The 21811-nt window shown below is 47.6% G+C and overlaps 1 protein-coding gene across 1 annotated transcript in view; it reads right to left on the bottom strand.

Annotated features, from left to right (window-relative positions):
• Positions 1-21811, bottom strand: part of ATRX (ATRX chromatin remodeler) — a 263566-nt gene that overhangs the window by 36564 nt on the left and 205191 nt on the right. Inside the window, exons 27-28 of the mRNA XM_066582073.1 lie at positions 17111-17219; positions 16830-17007 (exon numbers count right to left, since the gene is read on the bottom strand). Coding sequence (XP_066438170.1) covers positions 16830-17007; positions 17111-17219 — 287 coding nt within the window. The remainder of the gene's footprint in view (positions 1-16829; positions 17008-17110; positions 17220-21811) is intronic.

The raw sequence follows: 21811 nt of genomic DNA, 5'->3' as shown, positions 1-21811 counted from the left end.
CCTTTTTCTGCTTGTAAGACAGATCCTCGCACCAACCATGCCATTCACCATGTGTGCACTCCATGCTCTATTGTAAGATCCCCTTTATTTTAAACATCAAAAATTATAGTGCAGTGACATTATCTATTTTTGCAGAATACATTCAAAACCTGCTTAAGGGATCAATTTAGTTCTGAAGCAACTTTGAGGCTTTTATACTAGAAGCCCCTATGAAATCACCACTTTTTAAAGAAAAATGCACTCCCCGTTTTCAAAACAGCATTTACAAATGTTGTCCATTCTTTAGGTGTTTCACAGAAACTAAAGCAAAGTGAACGATAAATTAGAAAATGTCATTTTTCTAGCAGATTCAATTTTAATATTTTTTTTCTGAAACCGAAATGATCAGGTAAACAAAACTCTGTATTTATTATCTTGCATCTCTTAGTCATAACAGGGTTTCGTTAGTTTAAGTGTCTCTGTAGGTGAACTTATAACAACGATATCTTCCCTGCTGCAGAGGGATAGGTACCAATATAAGCCAACGTGAAATGGGGCATTTTCCTTTCTATAGAAATGGATCCTGCCTGGTAGGAGTGACGCAGCTGCTGGTACTTGTAGAGCTGTGCGTGGTAGACAAGAATCACGTTGTAGTTGACCAAATGGTTTTATTTCTGTTCCTGACAATATCTGAGAGATGCATGCTTGGTACCTCTGTTCCTCCAAATTTCTAAGTCTTTTAGTTTATTTAGCCCTGTAACCAAGGGGTATCCCAAATTGGGGTACACTGTGCACATCCCTTAATCCACACAGATGAAGGTCTATTAGAAAAATATGTCACTGCGCTGCATGATATTATGAGAAAGCAGTTAAAATCTAGCAAAGCCGTTTGCTGTTCTGATAATCTGCGGACCAGTTTATTAAAAAGAACCTTGGATTACATCTTGGGGACCGTTTCGTTATTAATCTTTCATTGGAGTGGACACTTCAAGAAGGGGGCTTTTGGATATCACATCCCCCCTTCCTGCTCAGTAAGGGTCTCTTCCTTTACTTTGGCATCCTAGATTTTAACTGCTTTCACATAATATCATGCAGCGCAGTGACATATTTTTCTAATAGACCTTCATCTTCATTCCCATACGGGGGCTATCTCTGTTCAAGAGAAACCCTCTATCTTGTCCTGCAGCTCTCCCGATTTCTTTTGGGATCGGATATCTGTGATTAAGAACCTTAGAAGACCTTGTGGCGCATTCCTATATCTTCATCCTTAATCCACACAATGTTTTAATATTTCCACCAAATTGCACGCATAAGGGAAAGTGAGGCTTTAGAGGTGCCTAGATTTAAGTGTAATTCCAAACAAACAAGTGTACATCATCAAAGTAGCCCTTTAGAAGCTGATGGCATCCCGCATCTCCTCCGATTCCCATCCTCTAAAATGTTACGTCGGAGAGGCTAGGAAACATGTCCTAGGATTAGGTGAGGCCAGCCCAGCCTCCTCTTTAGAGTAACTGAGTGTCCACATTCCTTGCGCCATAGGCAATTACTGAACAATCCACTGCAGTACGTTTTGCAACAAATAAGCAGCTGTGGCTTCTGGATCATCTTGATCAGGTTTACTCTACCTGTTACCGAGAAAGGGGGTCTGTAGGGCATATCCACCAGACAGCAGCCAGTCCAGGCTTAGTTTAACATAGTTAAAAAGAGTTCTTGATATAGTCACTTGCAAAGATTTAAAAACTGATGTACAGATAGCGGGGCTTGTTCAACATAAGGCTTATCCACAGGCATTATTATGGATTTTTTCCAGTTAATGTTAAGACTAGAACAACACCCATACTAGTTAATCGCGGAGATTGTTTTTTCCAGCGATAGCTCAGCATCACCCAAGAATAGGTCGTCCACATACAATGCAATTTTTTTTCCTTTAAAAGCACCATATCTGAATCCCATTATGTCCGGGTTTTCTCTTACTTTACTTGCAAGGGGTTCAATCGTTATTGGAAAAAATAGTGCAGGGAACCTTGGCGCATTCCTCTATGTAATGAGAATGTATTTGTACGACTCCCACTCACGTCCACGCAAGCTATAGGGTCAACGTACAGTAGTCGTGCCCAACCTATGAAAGTGGAACTAAATCCCTCCTACTCATCACCTCCAACAGAAAGGCCCATTGTACACCATCAAATGCTCTAGCAGCGTCTAGTAAGAACATTATCTGCTCTCCCACATTATGTCAGTAGTTGCAGATTCAGAAAAAGCTTCCAAATATTAATTGCCGTGGGGGCGTGGCCTGCAACCAGCATGAACAGTCGCAACTGAGAGGAGCTCCCCAGGGGGAACAGCAAGATCCGTCCAAAATCCTGGCCTGACCAGAACCAGACCAACCCAAACGAGACCAATGGGCTCCTAAACCTCTAGAGAAAAACTGGACCGCAACTAAAGGAAATCGCAACCCTCTAACTCCTTTAACAGAGCTGCGAGCGAGAAAAGGCGCCAACGCCCGCCATCTTTCCCGCACTTCGGGCACGGACGACCTCTCCAACTCACCTCGTCGCCCGGCTGCCTCGGAACCCCGGCGGACCATCCTCTCCCACCCACCACCCAGCGGGAGACCCTCTCGGACGTCCAGGGCTGAACACACTGTCCCAGCCGGACCGGAGCCCCTCTGTGCTGTCTCCGAGCCACGGAGACCGGCGCCTGCCGTGAGATGGGAGGGGGTAACCCCCCCACCGAAACTGTCAGTCTCGCTCCTGGAGTGCGAGGTACTTCGCCCCTCATACACCCGAGCCGGAGCCGCCGCCGCGGAAGCCGTAATCCACCAGCCGGCTCCGACCGCCCCGACACCGCCTACCTGCGGCCGGCTCCGTGAACCGAGGCACTCCGTCCGCTCCCTGTCGGTGGGTACCCGCCTCCGGCTGCGCCCGAGACGGGGCTGTGCGCTCCTCCTGCGTCGCTCCGGAGCGCCGCTGCCAGGCACCTTTCCCCTGAAGAGGCCGCGTGGAGCATCCCCGGACCGGCGGCAGAGAGACCCGCGGGGGATAGCGCCCCGCCGAACCCACCGCACAGCAACCTCCTTACCGCTACATAGCGGTGACATCTAACGCCCCAGGGCGCACCAAACGCGTGCTCGCACGTGGACCCGATCCCGGCCCCGCAGGCTGAAAACCCCGCTACTCACCTCCGGCTGCGGCAGACCCGGCCGTCCCCGACGATCCTTCCTCGACAGCTCGTCCCATCTCCGGGCCGCCCTGTCGCCACCAGATTGCACCACCCGGGACACCACTCCCGTGGGGACCCCCCCCTCGGACCCGGCCCTGCGGAGCCGGCAACAGAACTGTAAGTTTTTCATAAGGGGCCAGGGGACAACACACATGACGGAATAGACCTGCGCCACAGCCACAAATCCTGGCCAAACGGCCCATGACATAACAGGGCCACCCCGTCCCCTAAAATAGCCAAGGGACCGGCTATCCTATCGTGCACCTGTGAGCGGACTGTATTACACCAAGTTAACGAATATAAAACCCCGCAACAGACACTGACCCATCTCCGACCCTAAACCGCACCGAATGGGGGTGGTCTGTTTAACCCCGCGGCTGACAAGCTACTCTATTTGATGGGCGCGGCCCCCTGCCCCCTCCACCACGGCCGGACCTAGGCCAGAAATAACCGGGCGCTACTAAGATCTAGACGACCGAACACTCTCACCTCAGCAACCCATAACAATACAAAGATATAAACCTCTGATTTCTACAAGCAAACACCGACGCCGTCTATACTACAACAACTCTCATAATCCGCCAAACCAACCTAGCGAAATCTAACATGAGTACACGCGCGAAAGGCGGCTCCGCCGCCGAAAAACTTAAAGAATTCTCCGGCTCTGAAACCCCTGATCACACCCCGCGTGCAACGCGACCCACACAGGCGAAAGACCCTGAAAACGAACCAGGGCAAAACCCAGAACCCACTATGCGTCAACTTCTAGATGCGATCAACACTTGCAAATCCTCTCTTACCAACAAAATAGAGGAGATCAAATCCGATGTCTCCCTCTTAAGACAAGACCTACACAATGTGCGTGACAGAATGCGGGAAATGGAGGACCGCGTCTCCAACGTATAAGACACACTACGCCCGTTAACTACAGCGGTCAAAAAGGCAACAAGAGCAATAGAATTCTGCCAAGCTAAAACAGACGATTTGGAAAATCGCTCGCGCCGTAACAACCTCCGCATAATAGGCCTGCCCGAAAAATCAGAGGGCTCCCATCTGGAAACATTTGCGGAAACCTGGCTAAAAACGTTACTGGGAGAAGACACCTTCTCTACCCACTTTACAGTGGAAAGAGCCCATCGAGTCCCTGCAAAACCACCACAGCCGGGAGCCCCCCCGCGCCCCTTTCTAGTAAGGCTCCTAAACTGCAGGGACCGAGAAGCTGCACTACGTCAAGCCAGAATAAAAGGCCCACTAAAGTACAACAACACAACGATCTCCATATTTCCCGACTTCTCTGCGGAGCTACAAAAACAAAGAGCCACCTTCACAGAGGTGAAACGGAAATTCAAAGAAAGACAGATACCATACTCAATGGCATAGCCTGCACGCCTCCGAATTGTGGCTCAGGGAAAGGCGGTCTTCCTCCAATCCCCTACGGAGGCCCTGGAGTGGCTGGATATGCACTCCGAAATTTCAAAAGGATGACCGTCCCCACCAGATCTACTAACAGGACTGCAAACCGCGTTGCGACCTAGGTTTTCAACACCCCCTTGACGTATAGATGGTACGCAACATGACCGAGACACCTTTAAAGACACTATTGGAGCCCAGCGGTCAGCTTTAAGCCTCTAAAGGCCATCGAGAGATACCCCCAACAACTCAACAACTGCTACTTCTAATTAGATTGTAGCTAAATTGTCTTTTTCACTTTTTCTTGTTTTTTCTCGTCTTTTTTTCGATTTTTCTCCCCCCCCCCCCATTTCTCTCTCTCAATTTTTTTTTTCCTCATCTTTTTTCTCAATACACCCCTGTCCCTCCCTGTTTTCTTCTCTTTCTCTTCTTTCAACTTTTCTAATTTAGTTGTTTTCATTGATAATCTGCGGTATTATTTTAGCAAGATGTCAATGTTTATTGGTTTGAAATGTTGTATTATGTTTTCCAACAATGCTCTTCACAAACAGGCGCTAACACAACCCTCCCCTCACACCCCGCCAATACCCCCTCCTCCCCGACCCCCAAAGACACACACAAGGGGACTAAATTCTATACCCACGTAAACAATGACGTCCCTAAGGTGTCTTAGCTGGAACGTGCGAGGACTCGGCACAGCACTTAAGCGAAGGACAGTATTTTCATACATTAAACAATTAAACCCTCATATCACTAGCCTGCAAGAGACGCACCTCACCAAAGATAAGGCAGACAACCTCTCAAAACCATGGATCCAATGGGCCTCCCACTCCTTTCACACCTCCTCCTCTAGGGGCGTATCTGTGCTAATCCACAAGTCGATACGCTGGAACCCAATCGCTACCCGCAGAGACCCTGAAGGAAGGTTTATATTCATATACGGAGAAATAGACTCTAAACCATATGTCATCCTATCCATATACAACCCGCCCCACAATAACCTCCACCTTCTGCAGACTGCTATAGCGTTTGCACATCACTACCCAATGGCGGAGGCGATCTGCCTAGGCGACTTCAACATGATAATGGACCCTACCAAAGACAAATTCCATACTCCCTCCAACCCCACCCCCACTTCAAACTCCCCCTTGAGACAACTAATTGAAAGCGTCGGATGGGTTGACCTCTGGCGACTCCACCACCCCGAAACGCGGGAATATACCTGTCACTCACCGGGTTATAACGCGCTGACAAGAATCGACTACATATTCAGTTCCATAGAACTAGCGGTACACCTCTCAAATATAACACACTGCCGAGAGGCATCTCAGACCACAGCCCCATATTACTAACCCTAAAATTCCCCCAAATCAAAATAAGACCCACTTGGAAACTGCACCCATTCTGGCTTAAACTCATTGGATCAGACGACCAGATGCCCTTCCACATCTTCCTTATTTTTAGATGCCCACAAAGACAATACCCACCCCGCCTTGAAATGGGACACCCTGAAGGCCTACATCAGGGGTTTTCTAAAATCCGCCATTTCACACATTAAAAAGACGACATCCCAAGCTGATAAAGAGATAGAAAATCAGACCTTAGAAGCCGAGAAGAAATACATATCAACCCCCACCGAAACCAACAAAATAGCCTGGCTTAGCCTATCCCGACTTTATAAACAACAAATACACGCCAAAGCCAAATGCCAATTATTCTTCTCCAAACAACACTACTTTGAATTAGGGAACCAATCTAGCCACTTACTCGCTAACCTCATCAAACGCGAAAACCAAACAAATACGATCCTTAAGATCAAAAACGAGGACGGAATAGAGCCCACTGACGCCCCATCCATCACTAATTGCTTTAAAGAATTCTACGCTAACCTGTACACCTCTTCCTCTAATAACACAGTGACAGACATTTTAGAGTATCTAAATGACCTAAATTTCCCAACCCTCACCGAGGAGCAGGTCGATCTTCTAGAAGCCCCCTTCACTCTGGAAGAGATCCAACTAATAATCCAAGAAATGGCCCTTAATAAATCACCAGGACCCGACGGTCTCCCAATAGAGACATACCGCAAATACTTCGAACAACTAGGCCCACAACTCCTCGAAGTACTAAACCAAGCGCAAATAGACAAAACACTCCCAACTTCATTTTACAAAGCCTCCATAGTAGTGATCCTGAAGCCTGGGAAAGATCCCACAGACTGCGGCTCCTATCGGCCTATATCACTTGTGAACGCAGACTACAAGATTCTAACCAAAATTCTGGCCACCAGGCTGAATCAAGTGATCCTCTCCATCATACACCCTGACCAGACGGGCTTTATGCCAGGAAAATCCACGACCATAAACATCCGCAGAGTCCAAACGGCCATCCAACTAGGCAAACAATATAATATGCCTTGGGCCCTAGTCTCACTTGACATGGCAAAAGCATTTGACTCGGTGGAATGGGCTTTTCTGGAAGCCTGCCTGATCCGCTTCGGATTCGGACCTAACTTTCAACAATGGGTCAAAACCATATATAAGTCCCCGAGTGCAAACGTTATTGTCAATGGGGTCCCATCGGCGGAATTCCAGCTAACAAGAGGCACCCGACAAGGGTGTCCTCTATCCCCGGCCCTGTTCGCCATAGCCATTGAGGCATTGGCGATCCGATTAAGAAATGCCCCCAGCGTGACCGGCATTAAATGGTCAGACCTGGAAAGCAAACTAGGACTATACGCAGATGACACAATCCTATTCCTATCGAACCCATCAAACTCCTTCGTCCAAGCCATGACACACATAGATTCTCCCACTTCTCCGGACTACATGTCAACTGGTCCAAATCAACAATCCTCTACACAGAAGCTAACCCAAAAAATGACCCCTATGTAGCAAAATATGGTCTAAAACCAGTCTCAACATTTTAATATCTGGGAATGCTTATGTCATATGACCATAATAACGCAATAATAGACAATATAAGCCCACTTTTAGAAAACACAAAACACAAACTGAAACGATGGGCTAAACTACCACTATCTGTAGCTGGACGTATAAACCTCATAAAAATGGTCATCCAACCCAAATGCTTATACATATTACAACATATGCCAGTGAGTGTTCCCAAGCAATTCTTTAAGACTTTAAACTCCCTAATCACAACATTTATTTGGAATTCCTCGCGCTCCAAGCTGAGCCTATCAACCCTACAAAGACCCAAAGAACAAGCCGGAATGGCCCTTCCGGACCTCCGGCTCTATTACCTAGCAGGACAATTGCGAAATATTAGATCATGGGTTCTAGGAAAGGAACTGCCTATAGCAGACAAACAACTTGCAAAGCAAGTAACAGGTCATAATCTCCTGAATTTCTTAGAATTCCCGGAACACACCAAAACCTCTGAACTAACTCCACTTCATAAACTGGCTCTCAATGTATGGAGGGAAGCAAAGACACTGCAACGCTACCAAGGTGTTATACCAGAACTCCCCCTTTGGAGTAACCCCGGTCTTATTGCATTACAGTCCGTCCCAGACCCACAGTACTGGATCGCCCAAGGAGTACAAACGCTAAAAGACGTATACATAGATGGAACGCTCCCCACATTCACACAACTGCGCGACAGGTTACAGGCCCCGCACCTCCAGCTATTTAGATTCTTTCAACTGAGACATGCATTAAACTCTCAATTTCCCCCCCCCACAGCCAGCATAACCAAGTTCCCCATAATAGGCATCCTCAAATCCCAAGGACCCAAAGGCCTAATATCAGCCTTATATACACACCTCCTCTCAGCCAAAATAAACCCCAACCCTCCCCCAGCATTTGATAAATGGAAGCGCAACATCACTTCCCTCACACCCGAGGAATGGCAAGACGTCTCTGAATCCCATCTGTCAGTGTCACCTGCCGTAAACAATAAGCTAATCCAACTATACATCATACACCAAGCCTACCTCACTTCCAAACGATTACATAAAATGCGTGGCGCCACCTCGGACTCGTGCCAGAGATGCCGCCAACCAGGGGCCGATTTTTGGCACCTGATCTGGGAGTGCTACTTCGTCAGGGAATTCTGGTCAAAAGTGACAAACCTCGTGAACTCACTTCTACGACCCCAATTATCCATCGAATTAGACCCCAAGGTGGCGCTGTTCGGCTTACTGGAGGAGGAGACGTGGCCATACCACACCCGCATTTTTCTCGAAAAGACGCTATTGCTAGCCCGCAAAGAAATAGCTATGAAATGGATGGCAACGGAGCCCCCCTCGATCTCACACTGGGTCCAATCCGTAAACACTGTAACTTCATACGAAAAAATCATATACCAAAAAAGAGGATGCCTGACCAAATTCCAAAAAATATGGGGAGCCTGGCTAGGCTCACACTCTACCCTAACCACTGACTAAAATTAAACTTACCCTACGCTAACCCTCCCCCTCCCCACTCCTCCAATAACCCCCCCCCCTCCTACCGACAAACGCCTGGAAGACCCAAAACTCTCAACTCCCAAGACCCAAAACAAGAAAGAGCAGAAGTTGGTTTTTACTGTTCTTATAAGTTAGAAAAAGTTTATTGTGATATATATGTGATCAGACAGTTTGAGTGACACAGCAACAAAAATGATGTTAACCCGATGCAAGACCCTGATTTTATTTACATCACTATATACCGTGCAAATCTTCTTTGATATGTATCTCACAGACTGCTTATTACTAATAAACAAAACGAATTAAAAAAAAATATTAATTGCCGTAGATAGCATGAACCCTGAACTGGACAAAATAACCCAAGTAAGACTATTCGCCAGCCTTTTTGCTATAATTTTAACGTCAGCAATGAGCAAAGAAAGGGGTCTGTAAGAACCAACCACGAAAGGTAATTCTCTGGTTTGGGGATAATAGTCATCACTTCCTACATAGATGGGGGGTGGTTCACATCCATGTTCAGCCGTATGGAATACCACAAAAAAACATGGCAACAGCATTCCACAAAAATTTTCTCTCTGCAGGTAAGCCCACAGTCCCCGGGGCCGCACTACGCCGCCGGGAAGCCCACAGTCCCCGGAGCTGCACTACTCTGTAGGGAAGCTACCACCTCTTGCAATTCCTCCAAACCTACAGGAGCATTAAGGAACCTCTTTGTTCCTGCAGTAAGCGGGGTAGTGCTATCTCATCCTGCAGGGTGCGTGGTTCCCTGGGCTCTTCCATTTTTAGGGTAGCCCTGACTGACTTAATCAGTTCCGTTAAGTCATCCTGATGAAATAGGTACTTTTTGTAGTCCTCCTCAACTGAGGACTCCTCGGCCGCCGGTTTCTCTTGCTCCGACCCGATTGAAATCTCGGAGTCGGAAGGCTCCTTGGGAACGTACGCCTTTTTCTGGCGCTTAGCTGGCAGCGCTATCTGTGACGTTAGGGCTGATCGAACCTCTTCTTTCACCAGCTTCCTAACACCTCTTTGACTAGCCTAGCTACGCACGCCTTGCATAGAGGCCTCTGGTACATAGCTGACGGTCTTGTCCCGCACTCCACGCATTTTTTGAGTTTTGTTCTTGGTGGGGGGCATCTTTTTTACCCCCCTGACAAAAGAGCATTTTTGCAGGTAAATATGCAATTTTCCATACACAATAAACTGGATTTTCCATTTGTGATTTTGCCTCACTGGCTACTTACGGCCGCTGTGGCTGAGGTTTCAGCTGTCTCTGGGGCTGGAGCACTCATTACTATACCAGTGCTGCAGACACCCTGCGACCTGTAGTGCTGGTCCACCTTCTGGCTTCTCTCAGGTTCCTTTTTTTTTGTTGAATTTTTTGCGCTCCTGCGCTAAGCCCCGCCCCCTCCGTGCGTCTCCTGATGCGAGCGTGATGACGTCACCACGCTGGACACGTGACGCGACGCCCCGCCCCCCACCGTCAAAAGGCTTCCTGGAGCGCCGCGCTGTGACTATACGAGGAGGAGGAGGGGGACTGAGGCTCCCCGCTTTGTACCCCCCATGGGCCGCCGCGGGAGGAACCTGGCCCGGGGGCTACCACCCCATGTGGCGTCCCGGGAGTTGTCTGGCTGGGAAGGGAGGACAGGCTGACCCACTGCCCTCCGATCCGCCCGTGAGTATGCTTTGGCTGGCTTCTCCACCAACCCCTCTCAGAGATCCAGGACAGGAAGACACTGAGGAAAGTGGGGAAGGTGGGGGGGGGGGGGGGGGGGGGAGCTTTTAACCTCTCAGTATGTTCCTGTCCTATCAGGAGGAGGCAATCTCAATTGGTGCTGTCGTGGAGACGACTGGGGAAATAAGCAGTTTGATAAAGCCTCCAAGGTATAACTGTTTATTATCTCCTGGCTTACTTCAAGTCAGCTAATATTTTAGGGGCGCGGTTACTTACAAATATAGATTCTGTATCAACCAGTTTTTCACTGAGCGAACAGCGTTTGTTTAGCCCGAGTGATATTGTGAATGAGGAGACCACTAAGATGAGCTTTCATGACTTCCCACTCTGTTAAGAAATTTGTCGTACAATATAAAATATTCATCCGTTAACTCGGATATGTTTGAATGCATTCTGGATAAAAGGTATAGACTATCCAGTTTCCCTGGCGGACCCCCCCAAGCTCGCTCTAGTCACATGTTGTATTTCAGTTAGCATAGGTGAGTTATCAGAGAGTAATCTGGGTAAATATAGGACTGTCCACACAGTGGTATAGTAAAGTATTAACCAGCGCTAAGTCATTGGGCGAGAAGGAATGGAACGTGCTCGAGTGACAAGAGTAAGATTTCCTGGATTTTTAATCCGCCATATATCTATAAGAAGTTTCCCAATAGAGTTCTGCTTCCGTCAGCTATAATTTTCTCTGTCCGTACCTTCTCTCAATAACGCAGTTGAAATCACCTACCAATAGGATAGGAGTATATATGGTGTCCGCCACAAATTCCAGTATCTGTCACATAACTAAGGGGGTGGAATATTGAGCGAGATAAGACAAATAGTTATACAAATTTGCAATATGCAAAAACACCCCTGCGAATCAATTTTCTGAGAGAAGCAGGCAAATTGGATCGATTTATGGATGAAGATGCCCCTCGAGTTAAGCTGTGTTTACATGGTAAGCTCATTTTTCAGAAAATCATTCAAATGAGCAAAACTGCATGAAAATCGTTCTGTTTAAAAGTGAGACATTGACCAATGAGAATTTTGCGCTTCTCATTCATCCAGTTTTAGCCGGACTAAAAACTAGCAGCGGCTCGAGAACTGATCATAAGAGTTTGACAAGGACAGATGGCGGTGGGTCCCAGGCAGGGGTGGACGAGGGAGGAGGAGGCGACTTATCTGGAAGAGTTTGATCCGGGCCCCTTGAGTGCTGGGGAGTCTGGGGCCTTGGAGGAGGATTTTGCTCTTGAAGAGATCTTAGAGATTATTAAGGATCTAAACACAGGCAAAAGTCCAGAACTCGATGGGTTTTCAGTAAGATTTTACAAACTCTTCAGGGAAGAACTGTCCCCCGCTTCTAGTACAATTCTTTAACGAGGACTACCAAGGGAGTCCCCACCCGCCTCAGGCTCTTTAGGCACATATCGTAGTGATCCCAAAACCAGGGAAAGATTCCTCTTCCTGCGCAAACTATAGGCCTATTTCCCTGATAAATATTGATGTTAAAATGTTCGTCAAACTTATCGATAACAGGATCAGTAAACACATACCAAAGCTGATCCACAGAGAACAAGTGGGATTTGTCCCGTGTAGAAAGGCCAAGGATAATACTATGAAGTTTATCTCCCTGATTTCTTGAGCCAGAGCAGGGAACCAGCCACTCTGCTTGCTGGTGGTGGACGCAGACAAGGTGTACGACAGGGTCAGGTGGAGGTTTCTAGAGGAGATCCTCTGTTGGATGGAGCTAGGGCAGAGGATGAGAGAATGGATTATGGCATTGTAGAATGGCCCACGGGCTAGAATCAGGGTGAATGGTGCCCTGTCGGACACCATCTCGATCCACAATGGCACACGACAGGGTTGCCTGCTCTCGCCTCTGCTTCATGTCCTATCTACGGAATCACTAGCCAATGCTATTAGGAAAAATGGGTCCATGAAGAGTATGATGAAGGACCCTCCAAGCATATGATGGCTTTGTTTGCAGGTGACCTCCTCCTGTTCCTGTCGAACCTAGGGTGGGACTGCCGATCGTGATGAAAGAATTTGAAAGATTTGGGCGGGTGAGCAACTTTAAGGTGAATCTCCAGAAGTAAGAGATACTAAATGTAACTATCCCTCAGATGGAGGTTAGAGGACTCTTTTTTTCCCTTCAAGTGGAGATCCATTGGTATTAAGAATTTGGGGGTGCAGCTCCCTGCGGATCCCGCCCAGATATTTGAGCTAAATTTCCTACCCTTTCTGAACAATCTCAGAGCAGACCTGAGTAAATGGTGCCCGCTATGTGTGTCATGGACGGGTTGGGTCAACGCCGTAAAGATGGACACTCTACCGAAGTTTCTGTATTTATGCCAAACCCTCCCGGTCCATCTTGAACTGCGATTTCTCCTCAATATCTAATCTCTTATCCATAAATGTTGTGTGGATGGGACGTAGATCTCGGCTTAGCTTCAGATTACTAACGCGGACTAAGGAGGAGGGGGGATAGGGGCTCCCAGATTTCTCGCATTACTACAAGGCATGCCTTGCAAACTTCGTCCTCACCTTAATGCAGGGCAGGCTATCTAAGTTGTGGGTTGAAATAGAACATGCACCAGACTCTAGGATGGTTCAGTGGGCCCCTTGGCTCCCGAGACGGTTGATGGGAAGTCCCTAGTGTCTCTCACCGTTTCTGATCGGTGTTCTGAAGATTTGGGGGGTATTTGCGTCGAGGCTGGGCTTGGAATGCCTCCTGGGTCCCCTCAACCCGTTGGTCGCCAACTCTGCCGAATGGAATAACAGCACTATCCTGTCCCTCCCTAGCTCTACGATCCAGTGAGTCTGAGATGTGATGTCACAGGCTGTGGTGAAACCCTTGGGGGAGTTTTACATGGACTTGAGACTCCCCCCGACCACGAGAGCATGGCTGAGTTACTTTCAGGTGATGAGTTTTGTGGAGTCCCTGATGCCCGGTGGGTATGGAAGACAACAGTTAATGCCATTTGAGTCCCTATGCATGACACCTTCCCCTGTTCAGCACGGGATCTCTGTAATATACAAAATGCTGATCGCCGGCGAGGAAACACTTCCTAGTTACTCGGGCCAGTGAAAGCGGGAGTTGGGGAGGAACTGCTCCAGACCGGAGTGGCAGAGGGCATTCCTTCTATGTCATAACATCATTAAATTTGGGAGACTACCGTAGCAACATTCCAAAATCTTATGTCGCTGGTATAGGACTCCGACGAGGCTGCAACAAATCGATGCCTGGATCTCCCCGATGTGTTGGAGAGGTCAGAGCAGTCCTGGATCAATGGTACATATTTGGTTGGAGTGTCCCGCTGTCAGAAACCTATGCAGTAGCGTGAAATTACTATATAATACTATGACTAGATCGGCGGTGTCCATGACAGTTGAGATGGCCTTTCTCCTAATGCTGCCCGGGTCTATTGCCAAAATTAAGGCAGATTTACTGCGTCTGGTTATACTGGCGGTAAGGATGTCTGTTCCTGGTTTGTGGCATTCTACTTCCCCTCCATCTAGGGGATCATTTGAACAGAGAAATTGGATATGTTCATGAGGTACAAGGAAAAGGGGTCTGTGGATGAGCAGGATTGGATCGGCAATTGAGTTATGAGCCCTTGGATAGCCATAAGAGCTTCTGATGCCTTTAAATCTTGGCTGGAATCTGGTCGATTGGCCCCCTAGTGGGTATTCTGTAACATCTGAGCAAGGTCGTACTTCCTGCTCTGCCATGTTTCCCTTCAGTCCTTGCGCCCCCCCCCCCCCCCTTTTTTTTTGTTTTTCCGTCATTTCATTTTATTTAGTTTAGATTATCTGACTGGGAAATATGGAAAATACCAGTTACACGATTAATTATCAGCAATGTGTTTTATTCAAATCTTGAATGCAGATTTTTCTCAGACTGATCTATTCCATTGTAATGCTGTTTATTATTTGAAAGTGTTTAATAATATGATTGAACATAATAGCAATTTTGGAGCTACAGGCCCATCTTCCTGATAAATACTAAATTTGCCAAATTGTTAGCCTCTCGTCTTCGGTGGTCTCCTTGGGGCACTGAGACATCCGGATCAAGTGGGATCTGTCCCTGCGAGTGAGGCATGTGATAACACTCTCTCAAGACTTTTATCCATCATACGATGAAGAACCTTATTGCTCATCATATTTGATGCCAGGAAGGCCTTTGCCCGGGTGGATTGGGGCTTCATTGACGCTGCTTGAAGCCATGATGCACAGGATATAGGCCTTATATCAGCGGCATCTATAGGACAAAATCGTCACGATCAGAGCTAGATTCGATCCTGGAGGCTGCAGCGTGACTGCAGCTGTCATATACAGCCGCGATCCTGCTCTTGTTTTGGTGGGCAGTCTCTGAGTCCTAATGACAACCAGGGACCATATATGAAAAGTGTGAAGTGGTAACTATTGGCCCGCTGCGCCAAACATATACAGCACATTTCAGGCATGGTGAGGAGATAACCCCTTTACAGGAAACAGAATTGCTGAAAATTTTTTTTTTATTAATTTCACAGTGATAACACTACTTTTGTCAATCAGCTGTGTCTGGTATTGCAGTTTACAGAAGAGCTTGGGGCTGGGCTATAATAGCAGACTTACCATAGAAAACAATTGTGCAAGAATGAGGGGAGCAATAACTCAAACAGGGCATTAAGACAATGGTTGTCTTCACAAAACAAGTCATTTAATCTGTATCTAATATATAAAAAATGCATATCTAATTCAGTTTTTATTTCTGCCTCCCACCATTTTAGATCTGTTACAAGTTAGTGAATAAGAAATTTCTTATTTACATGCGGAGACTAAAGGTCCTTTTATACGGGGCAACTGTTGGGTGTTAAAGCACTGGCCAGCCGTCCTGGCGATGACTGCTTCTAGTGCTTTCACACAGGAGTGAGGATCTGTCAACAAATGGAGGTGGAGAGGCAGGTAGTCATTCAACGTAAACAGTCGGTCATAAACGAACGACTGCTTGTTTAGAAAAAAAAAATAGTAATTATTAGGAAATTCTAAAACCAGTGTTTCTGGTGGCGCGATGCGCCACAAAGCTCTGCTACATGCACGTGTCACACGCAGCTCTGCTACATACATTCTTCATCTCACACAACAGGGATCACAAGCAGCACATCATCATAGGTCCTGTACACACACGGCTACTGTCCAGCTAGGTGGTTGTTCCACAGCAACTGAGGTTGCAGGGGATTGTAGGGGATGCAGTCCGCCCGTAATCTGCACAGAAATGAAGGACCTGTGATGTCACAGTCATGTGATCAGGGGTGGAGCATGTAACTCACGCACGGACAGACACACAGGTAATAGTATTTTGATGATGCAATGGCAGATGATGACTTTTGGGTCTGCATATTAGATCCGATCAGCGATTGCTTTACTACATGCGTTCACACCTAACAATTATTAAGCAAACTGCTCAATCTGAGAAGCGTTTCCATGAGAATCGTGCAGTGTCAAAGGAACTTAAACCTGCTGCACAAGGTCCTCTGCTGATCATAGCATTGTCCTGGCTCCTGACTTAAAATCTTCTTGATAACGGCTCCTGGCTTCCCTCCCGACAACACTACCCGCCTTCATCCTTCTGTAGAGCATACTCAGACCACCCATTGTTGACTCCTGGTTCATCCCTGATTATCGCTCCAGATTTGCACAGCTACTACACCCGTGACTCCAACCCAGCTCCGGTAAAACACTACATGCTCTTTCCTTGTACTCGAGAGCCAAATTGGTCAACCGAAGATCGTACATATATATTTCTGAACGTTTCAAAATCTACAGAACTTTCTAATGAGTAGCAATAGTGGAAAGCAATGGTTTCATTGACTCCTCTCTCTAAGCTCAGAAAATAGGTATATTCTTGTGCATAAGGATATGTAAATTTTCAAACAATTCCTGTTCTTAATTTGAAATTTAATTCAAGTTATTTGTTGTTTTACTTTTCAAAGGCCATAAACTAAACTTAAAAGTATCTTTAGTGGGTATAGTGTAAGTATTCCATATTGATATGCTCATATGTACATAGTAACACTGCTAAAATTTACTACACACCTGTGCCAAAAACCTGTACACAAAGACAGCTTTGTTCTGCCCAAATCGATAAACCCTGAAGATACTCTGAACATCATATGACGGATTCCATGAAGCGTCAAAGATGATCACACGATTAGCAGCCACGAGGTTTATGCCAAGGGATCCAGCCTTTGTAGAAATCAGGAACAGACGACCCCTGGCAAGAAAAAGAGCAGAAGAAAAAGAAATATGCATTAGGTTTATATGAAATACAAAAGTTCAATGCAACAAAGCGCCTATAATTTTCAAGAAAGTCTTACCTCACATTGGTCGTATCATTAAACTCCTCAGCCCATTTCTTCCGTGTCTGAGCACTAGTCGAACCATCTAATCGGTAATAGTCAATGTTTCGAAACCATTTTCCTTCACCTATAAAACAAGTTACCAGTTAATACTTTTGTAGTCGCTGAACACTGCCTGTCAGGTAAAAGGGTACATATAATTTATAATAGAAAAAAAACTTGAAAAGTGATCGTAACACGTCACAAGTTTTGATCAGCGGAAGTTTGGTAGCACAGACCCCCACCAATGCCCAAAACAAAAGGGGCAGAAATGCTCAGCTGAGCAAACATGCTGCTTCTTTCCTGATACTCTGCTTGGTGAGCAGAGCAAATGTTGTACAGACGGTGAACCTATACATTGCTCGCTCTGTTCTCTGAGAAGAGCAGGTAAGAAATGAAAGTACACCACACAGCTATTTTAACTAATCTTTCAACCTCTTTATAAAGTGCAAGTAAAAATATTTATTTAAAAAGAAAAAAAAAAAAAGGTAAAAAAAAAAAGTCTACTGAATATTTTTCTTTTTACTAAATAAATCATTTCAAGATCAACTTAATTCTACCAAAATAGGACGGTCGAATTGGAAGGGACCTCCAGGGTCATCTGGTCCAATCCCCTGCTCAGTGCAGGATTTACTAAATCATCCCATGCAGTTGTCTATCCAGACTCTGAAGACTTCCGTTGAAGGCGAACCGAACACCTCCCGTGGCAACCTGTACCACTCATTCGTCACCCTTACTGTCCAATATCTAATCTGTGTCTCCTGCCTTTCAGCTTCGTCCCATTGCTTCTAGTCTTTCATTGTGCAGATGAGAATATGGCTGATTCCTTTGCACTGTGACAGCCCTTCAGATATTTGTAGACCGCTATTAAGTCTCCTCTCAGCCTTCTTTTCTGCAAGCTGAACGTTCCCAGATGCTTTAACCATTCCTCATAGGTCATGGTTTGCAGACCGCTCACCATCCTGATAGCTCTTCTCTGAACTTGCTCTAGCACTTTGTCAAATGCTTTACTAAAGCCAAGAAATACTATATCTACTGCATTTTCATGATCAGCCCAGTTGGTGATTTTGTCATGTTAGTAACATGTTAGCCCAAAAGAAGACAATGTCCACCCATTTCCACCTGTTCCCACACCCTTTGTTGATTCAATAAAGGCAGAAGTCAATTTAGCCCATTTGGGGGTAAAGATTCCTTCCCAACTCCATAATGGCAGTCAGAATAATCCCTTGATCGACGTTTGAATGTTCCTAGCTGACTCCAAGACCCGGATCAACAACAGTGCTAGTTATTTAACATCTATATCCTGTATCATAGTGCTCTAAAAAGACATCTAGTCTCCTCTTAAACTCCTATCGATTTTGCCCTCACCAGAAGGAATTTAGATTAGTCTGGCATGATTTGTTTGTTTCAAACCCATGCTGGCTCTGGTTAGTTACTCCATTCTCATCCAAGTACTTGCATAAATGCTGTTAAATAATTTGTTCGAAGATCTTTCCTGGTATAGAAGTCAGGCTCACAGACTGGATCCATTATCTTCATTTATTTATTTTTTGGGGGGGAAGAGGAGGACAAAATTTGCCCTTTTCCAATCTTCTGCGACTTTTCCTGTTCTCCAGGAATTTTCAAAGATTATGGCAAGTGGATAAGTAATTACCTTTGTTGCTACCTTTCGTATTTTAAACTCGTTTTATTGAATATTTTGTATTTCGTACAATACATGAAAAATAACTTTAGTTACATCATAGGCTCTTTGTAATCTTATTATCAGAACTTAAGTACGTTACATTGACATATACAGTTATTGAGTACATTGTAACAGTGCGGTTTCTCGTGCCGCCAGTGTAGGGTCGGTATATTCGCTAGTCTTATTAAGCGTTTCTGGGCGCATTTGCCCTTAGCAGGCTTTGGAATCGGTCCTGCGTGTATACTGTGTTCGTTGATCCACACCATCTTTCCCACACCTTGCCGAATTTTTCAGGGCATTTCCTATGTTTATAAACTATTTTTTCATATGGTAGAATGGCATTGATAATATTCTGCCATTTTAATAGTGTCGGAGGGAGTCTATCCATCCAAGGTAGGGCTATTGCTTTGCGGGCATAGAATAAGGCTTTGGTAAGGAATATCCTGTCATGGTATTGCCATTGTTCTTCGTCTAAGATACCTAGTAGGCATATTGCTGGCTCGTGTGGCACTGGTACCCCTAGCATTTGTGTTAGAAATTCTGTAACTTCCCCCCCAATACGCATGGATGTCTGGACAATTCCATATTAAGTGATTGAAATTTGCGTTAGGCGCTCTGCACCGATGGCATTGGTTAGTGGGTGTCCTATTCATTTTATAGAGTCTAGTCGGTGTTAAGTAGCATTGGTGTAGGATATATAATTCTGTTAGTTTGTTATTTGCGGCTGGTGATACCGTGGTGTATGTGGACATCGCAGACTCCCAGTTCTCGTTAGTGAGGGTGGGGAGGAGTTCTCTCCATCTCTCCATTACTGTCATTGGCGTATCAGGGATCTTGGATTGTAGTAGGTGAGTGTACAACACCTATATCAGGCCTTTGGGTCCTTGGGTGCGTAGTATGCCTATTAGTGGGTATTGAGAAAATGATTGTCTAGGTTCTGGAAATTGTGCTGTTAAAGCGTGTCGAAGTTGTAGGTATCTAAAAAAGCCCCCTCTTGGGATTTGATATAGTTGCTGTAGTTGCTCATAGGAGATCAATATTTGGTTAATGTATAAGTGTTCTAGTGTAACAATTGCTAGGTTTATCCAAAATTGTTTGTCCGGCAGGTTCGCCAGATGTGGTAGTGCTCTGTTATCCCACAAGGGGGTCTCCAGAGGGGTGTCGTCCCGTTTAGCTAGTGATTTACACGTCTGCCATACATTAACGGCAAGCCTGCGAATAGGTAGCATTTGTTTAGTCAGTAGTCCTGGTTTTTCCAGAAGGATCCATAGCGATTTCTCAGAGAGGAGAAACATCAGGTGGTGCTCGGAGTTTGGGAGAGGCGCGTCCGATAACCAGTGACGGATATACCTGACCTGCCCCGCTAAATAATAGAGTTTGAAGTCTGGTAGCGCCATTCCTGCCATTTCCTTAGGTCGCTGTAAAGTGTTCACGCAGAGTTTGGCTCTAGAGTTCCCCCATATAAGTGATGTTATCAGGGAATTCGTTTTTTTGAAGAATTTCTGCGGATTAGTTATTTCTGCATGTTCTAGGCCCGTGATGGCGAACCTATGACACGCGTGTCAGCACTGACACGCGGCCGCTCACCAAGTTAATGAATAACGGCAGGGGCCGTGACTCCCCTGTTGGTATTCATTAACCAGCGCTGATCCCGGCTACACACTGTGATGTCAGTGTGTAGCCACGATCCTCCTCGCCCCATCCCCCGACGTCTCTTACCTGTTGGTTCCGCGGGAGCGTCCGGGGGAAGAGGCATCCTGCAACACACTGACGTCACAGTGTGCGCCGGAGACCATTGCCGCTGGAGGGCGCCGGGAACAGGAGGAGCGGAGCTTCCATAAGGTAAGTACATGGGTCTCGGGGGGGGGGGGGGGGGTCCGCTGTGAGCGCTGGGGGGCTGCTGTGTGGGGGAAAGTCAGCGCTGGGGGGCCGCTGTGTGGGGGAAAGTCAGCGCTGGGGGGCCGCTGTGTGGGGGAAAGTCAGCGCTGGGGGGCCGCTGTGTGGGGGAAAGTCAGCGCTGGGGGGCCGCTGTGTGGGGGAAAGTCAGCGCTGGGGGGCCGCTGTGTGGGGGAAAGTCAGCGCTGGGGGGCCGCTGTGTGGGGGAAAGTCAGCGCTGGGGGGCCGCTGTGTGGGAGGCGCTGTCGCTGTTGGGGGGCCGCTGTGTGGGGGAAAGTCAGCGCTGGGGGGCCTCTGTGTGGGGGAAAGTCAGCGCTGGGGGGCCTCTGTGTGGGGGAAAGTCAGCGCTGGGGGGCCTCTGTGTGGGGGAAAGTCAGCGCTGGGGGGCCTCTGTGTGGGGGAAAGTCAGCGCTGGGGGGCCTCTGTGTGGGAGGCGCTGTCGCTGTTGGGGGGCCTCTGTGTGGGGGAAAGTCAGCGCTGGGGGGCCGCTGTGTGGGGGAAAGTCAGCGCTGGGGGGCCGCTGTGTGGGGGAAAGTCAGCGCTGGGGGGCCGCTGTGTGGGGGAAAGTCAGCGCTGGGGGGCCGCTGTGTGGGGGAAAGTCAGCGCTGGGGGGCCGCTGTGTGGGGGAAAGTCAGCGCTGGGGGGCCGCTGTGTGGGGGAAAGTCAGCGCTGGGGGGCCGCTGTGTGGGGGAAAGTCAGCGCTGGGGGGCCGCTGTGTGGGGGAAAGTCAGCGCTGGGGGGCCGCTGTGTGGGGGAAAGTCAGCGCTGGGGGGCCGCTGTGTGGGGGAAAGTCAGCGCTGGGGGGCCGCTGTGTGGGGGAAAGTCAGCGCTGGGGGGCCGCTGTGTGGGGGAAAGTCAGCGCTGGGGGGCCGCTGTGTGGGAGGCGCTGTCGCTGTTGGGGGGCCGCTGTGTGGGGGAAAGTCAGCGCTGGGGGGCCTCTGTGTGGGGGAAAGTCAGCGCTGGGGGGCCTCTGTGTGGGGGAAAGTCAGCGCTGGGGGGCCTCTGTGTGGGGGAAAGTCAGCGCTGGGGGGCCTCTGTGTGGGGGAAAGTCAGCGCTGGGGGGCCTCTGTGTGGGAGGCGCTGTCGCTGTTGGGGGGCCT

The sequence above is a fragment of the Eleutherodactylus coqui genome, chromosome 10 (genome assembly GCF_035609145.1).
Source record: "Eleutherodactylus coqui strain aEleCoq1 chromosome 10, aEleCoq1.hap1, whole genome shotgun sequence".
NCBI lineage: Eukaryota > Metazoa > Chordata > Amphibia > Anura > Eleutherodactylidae > Eleutherodactylus > Eleutherodactylus coqui.
Note: the sequence above shows the minus strand (reverse complement) of the source record. Positions and strands in the feature narration are given on the sequence as shown.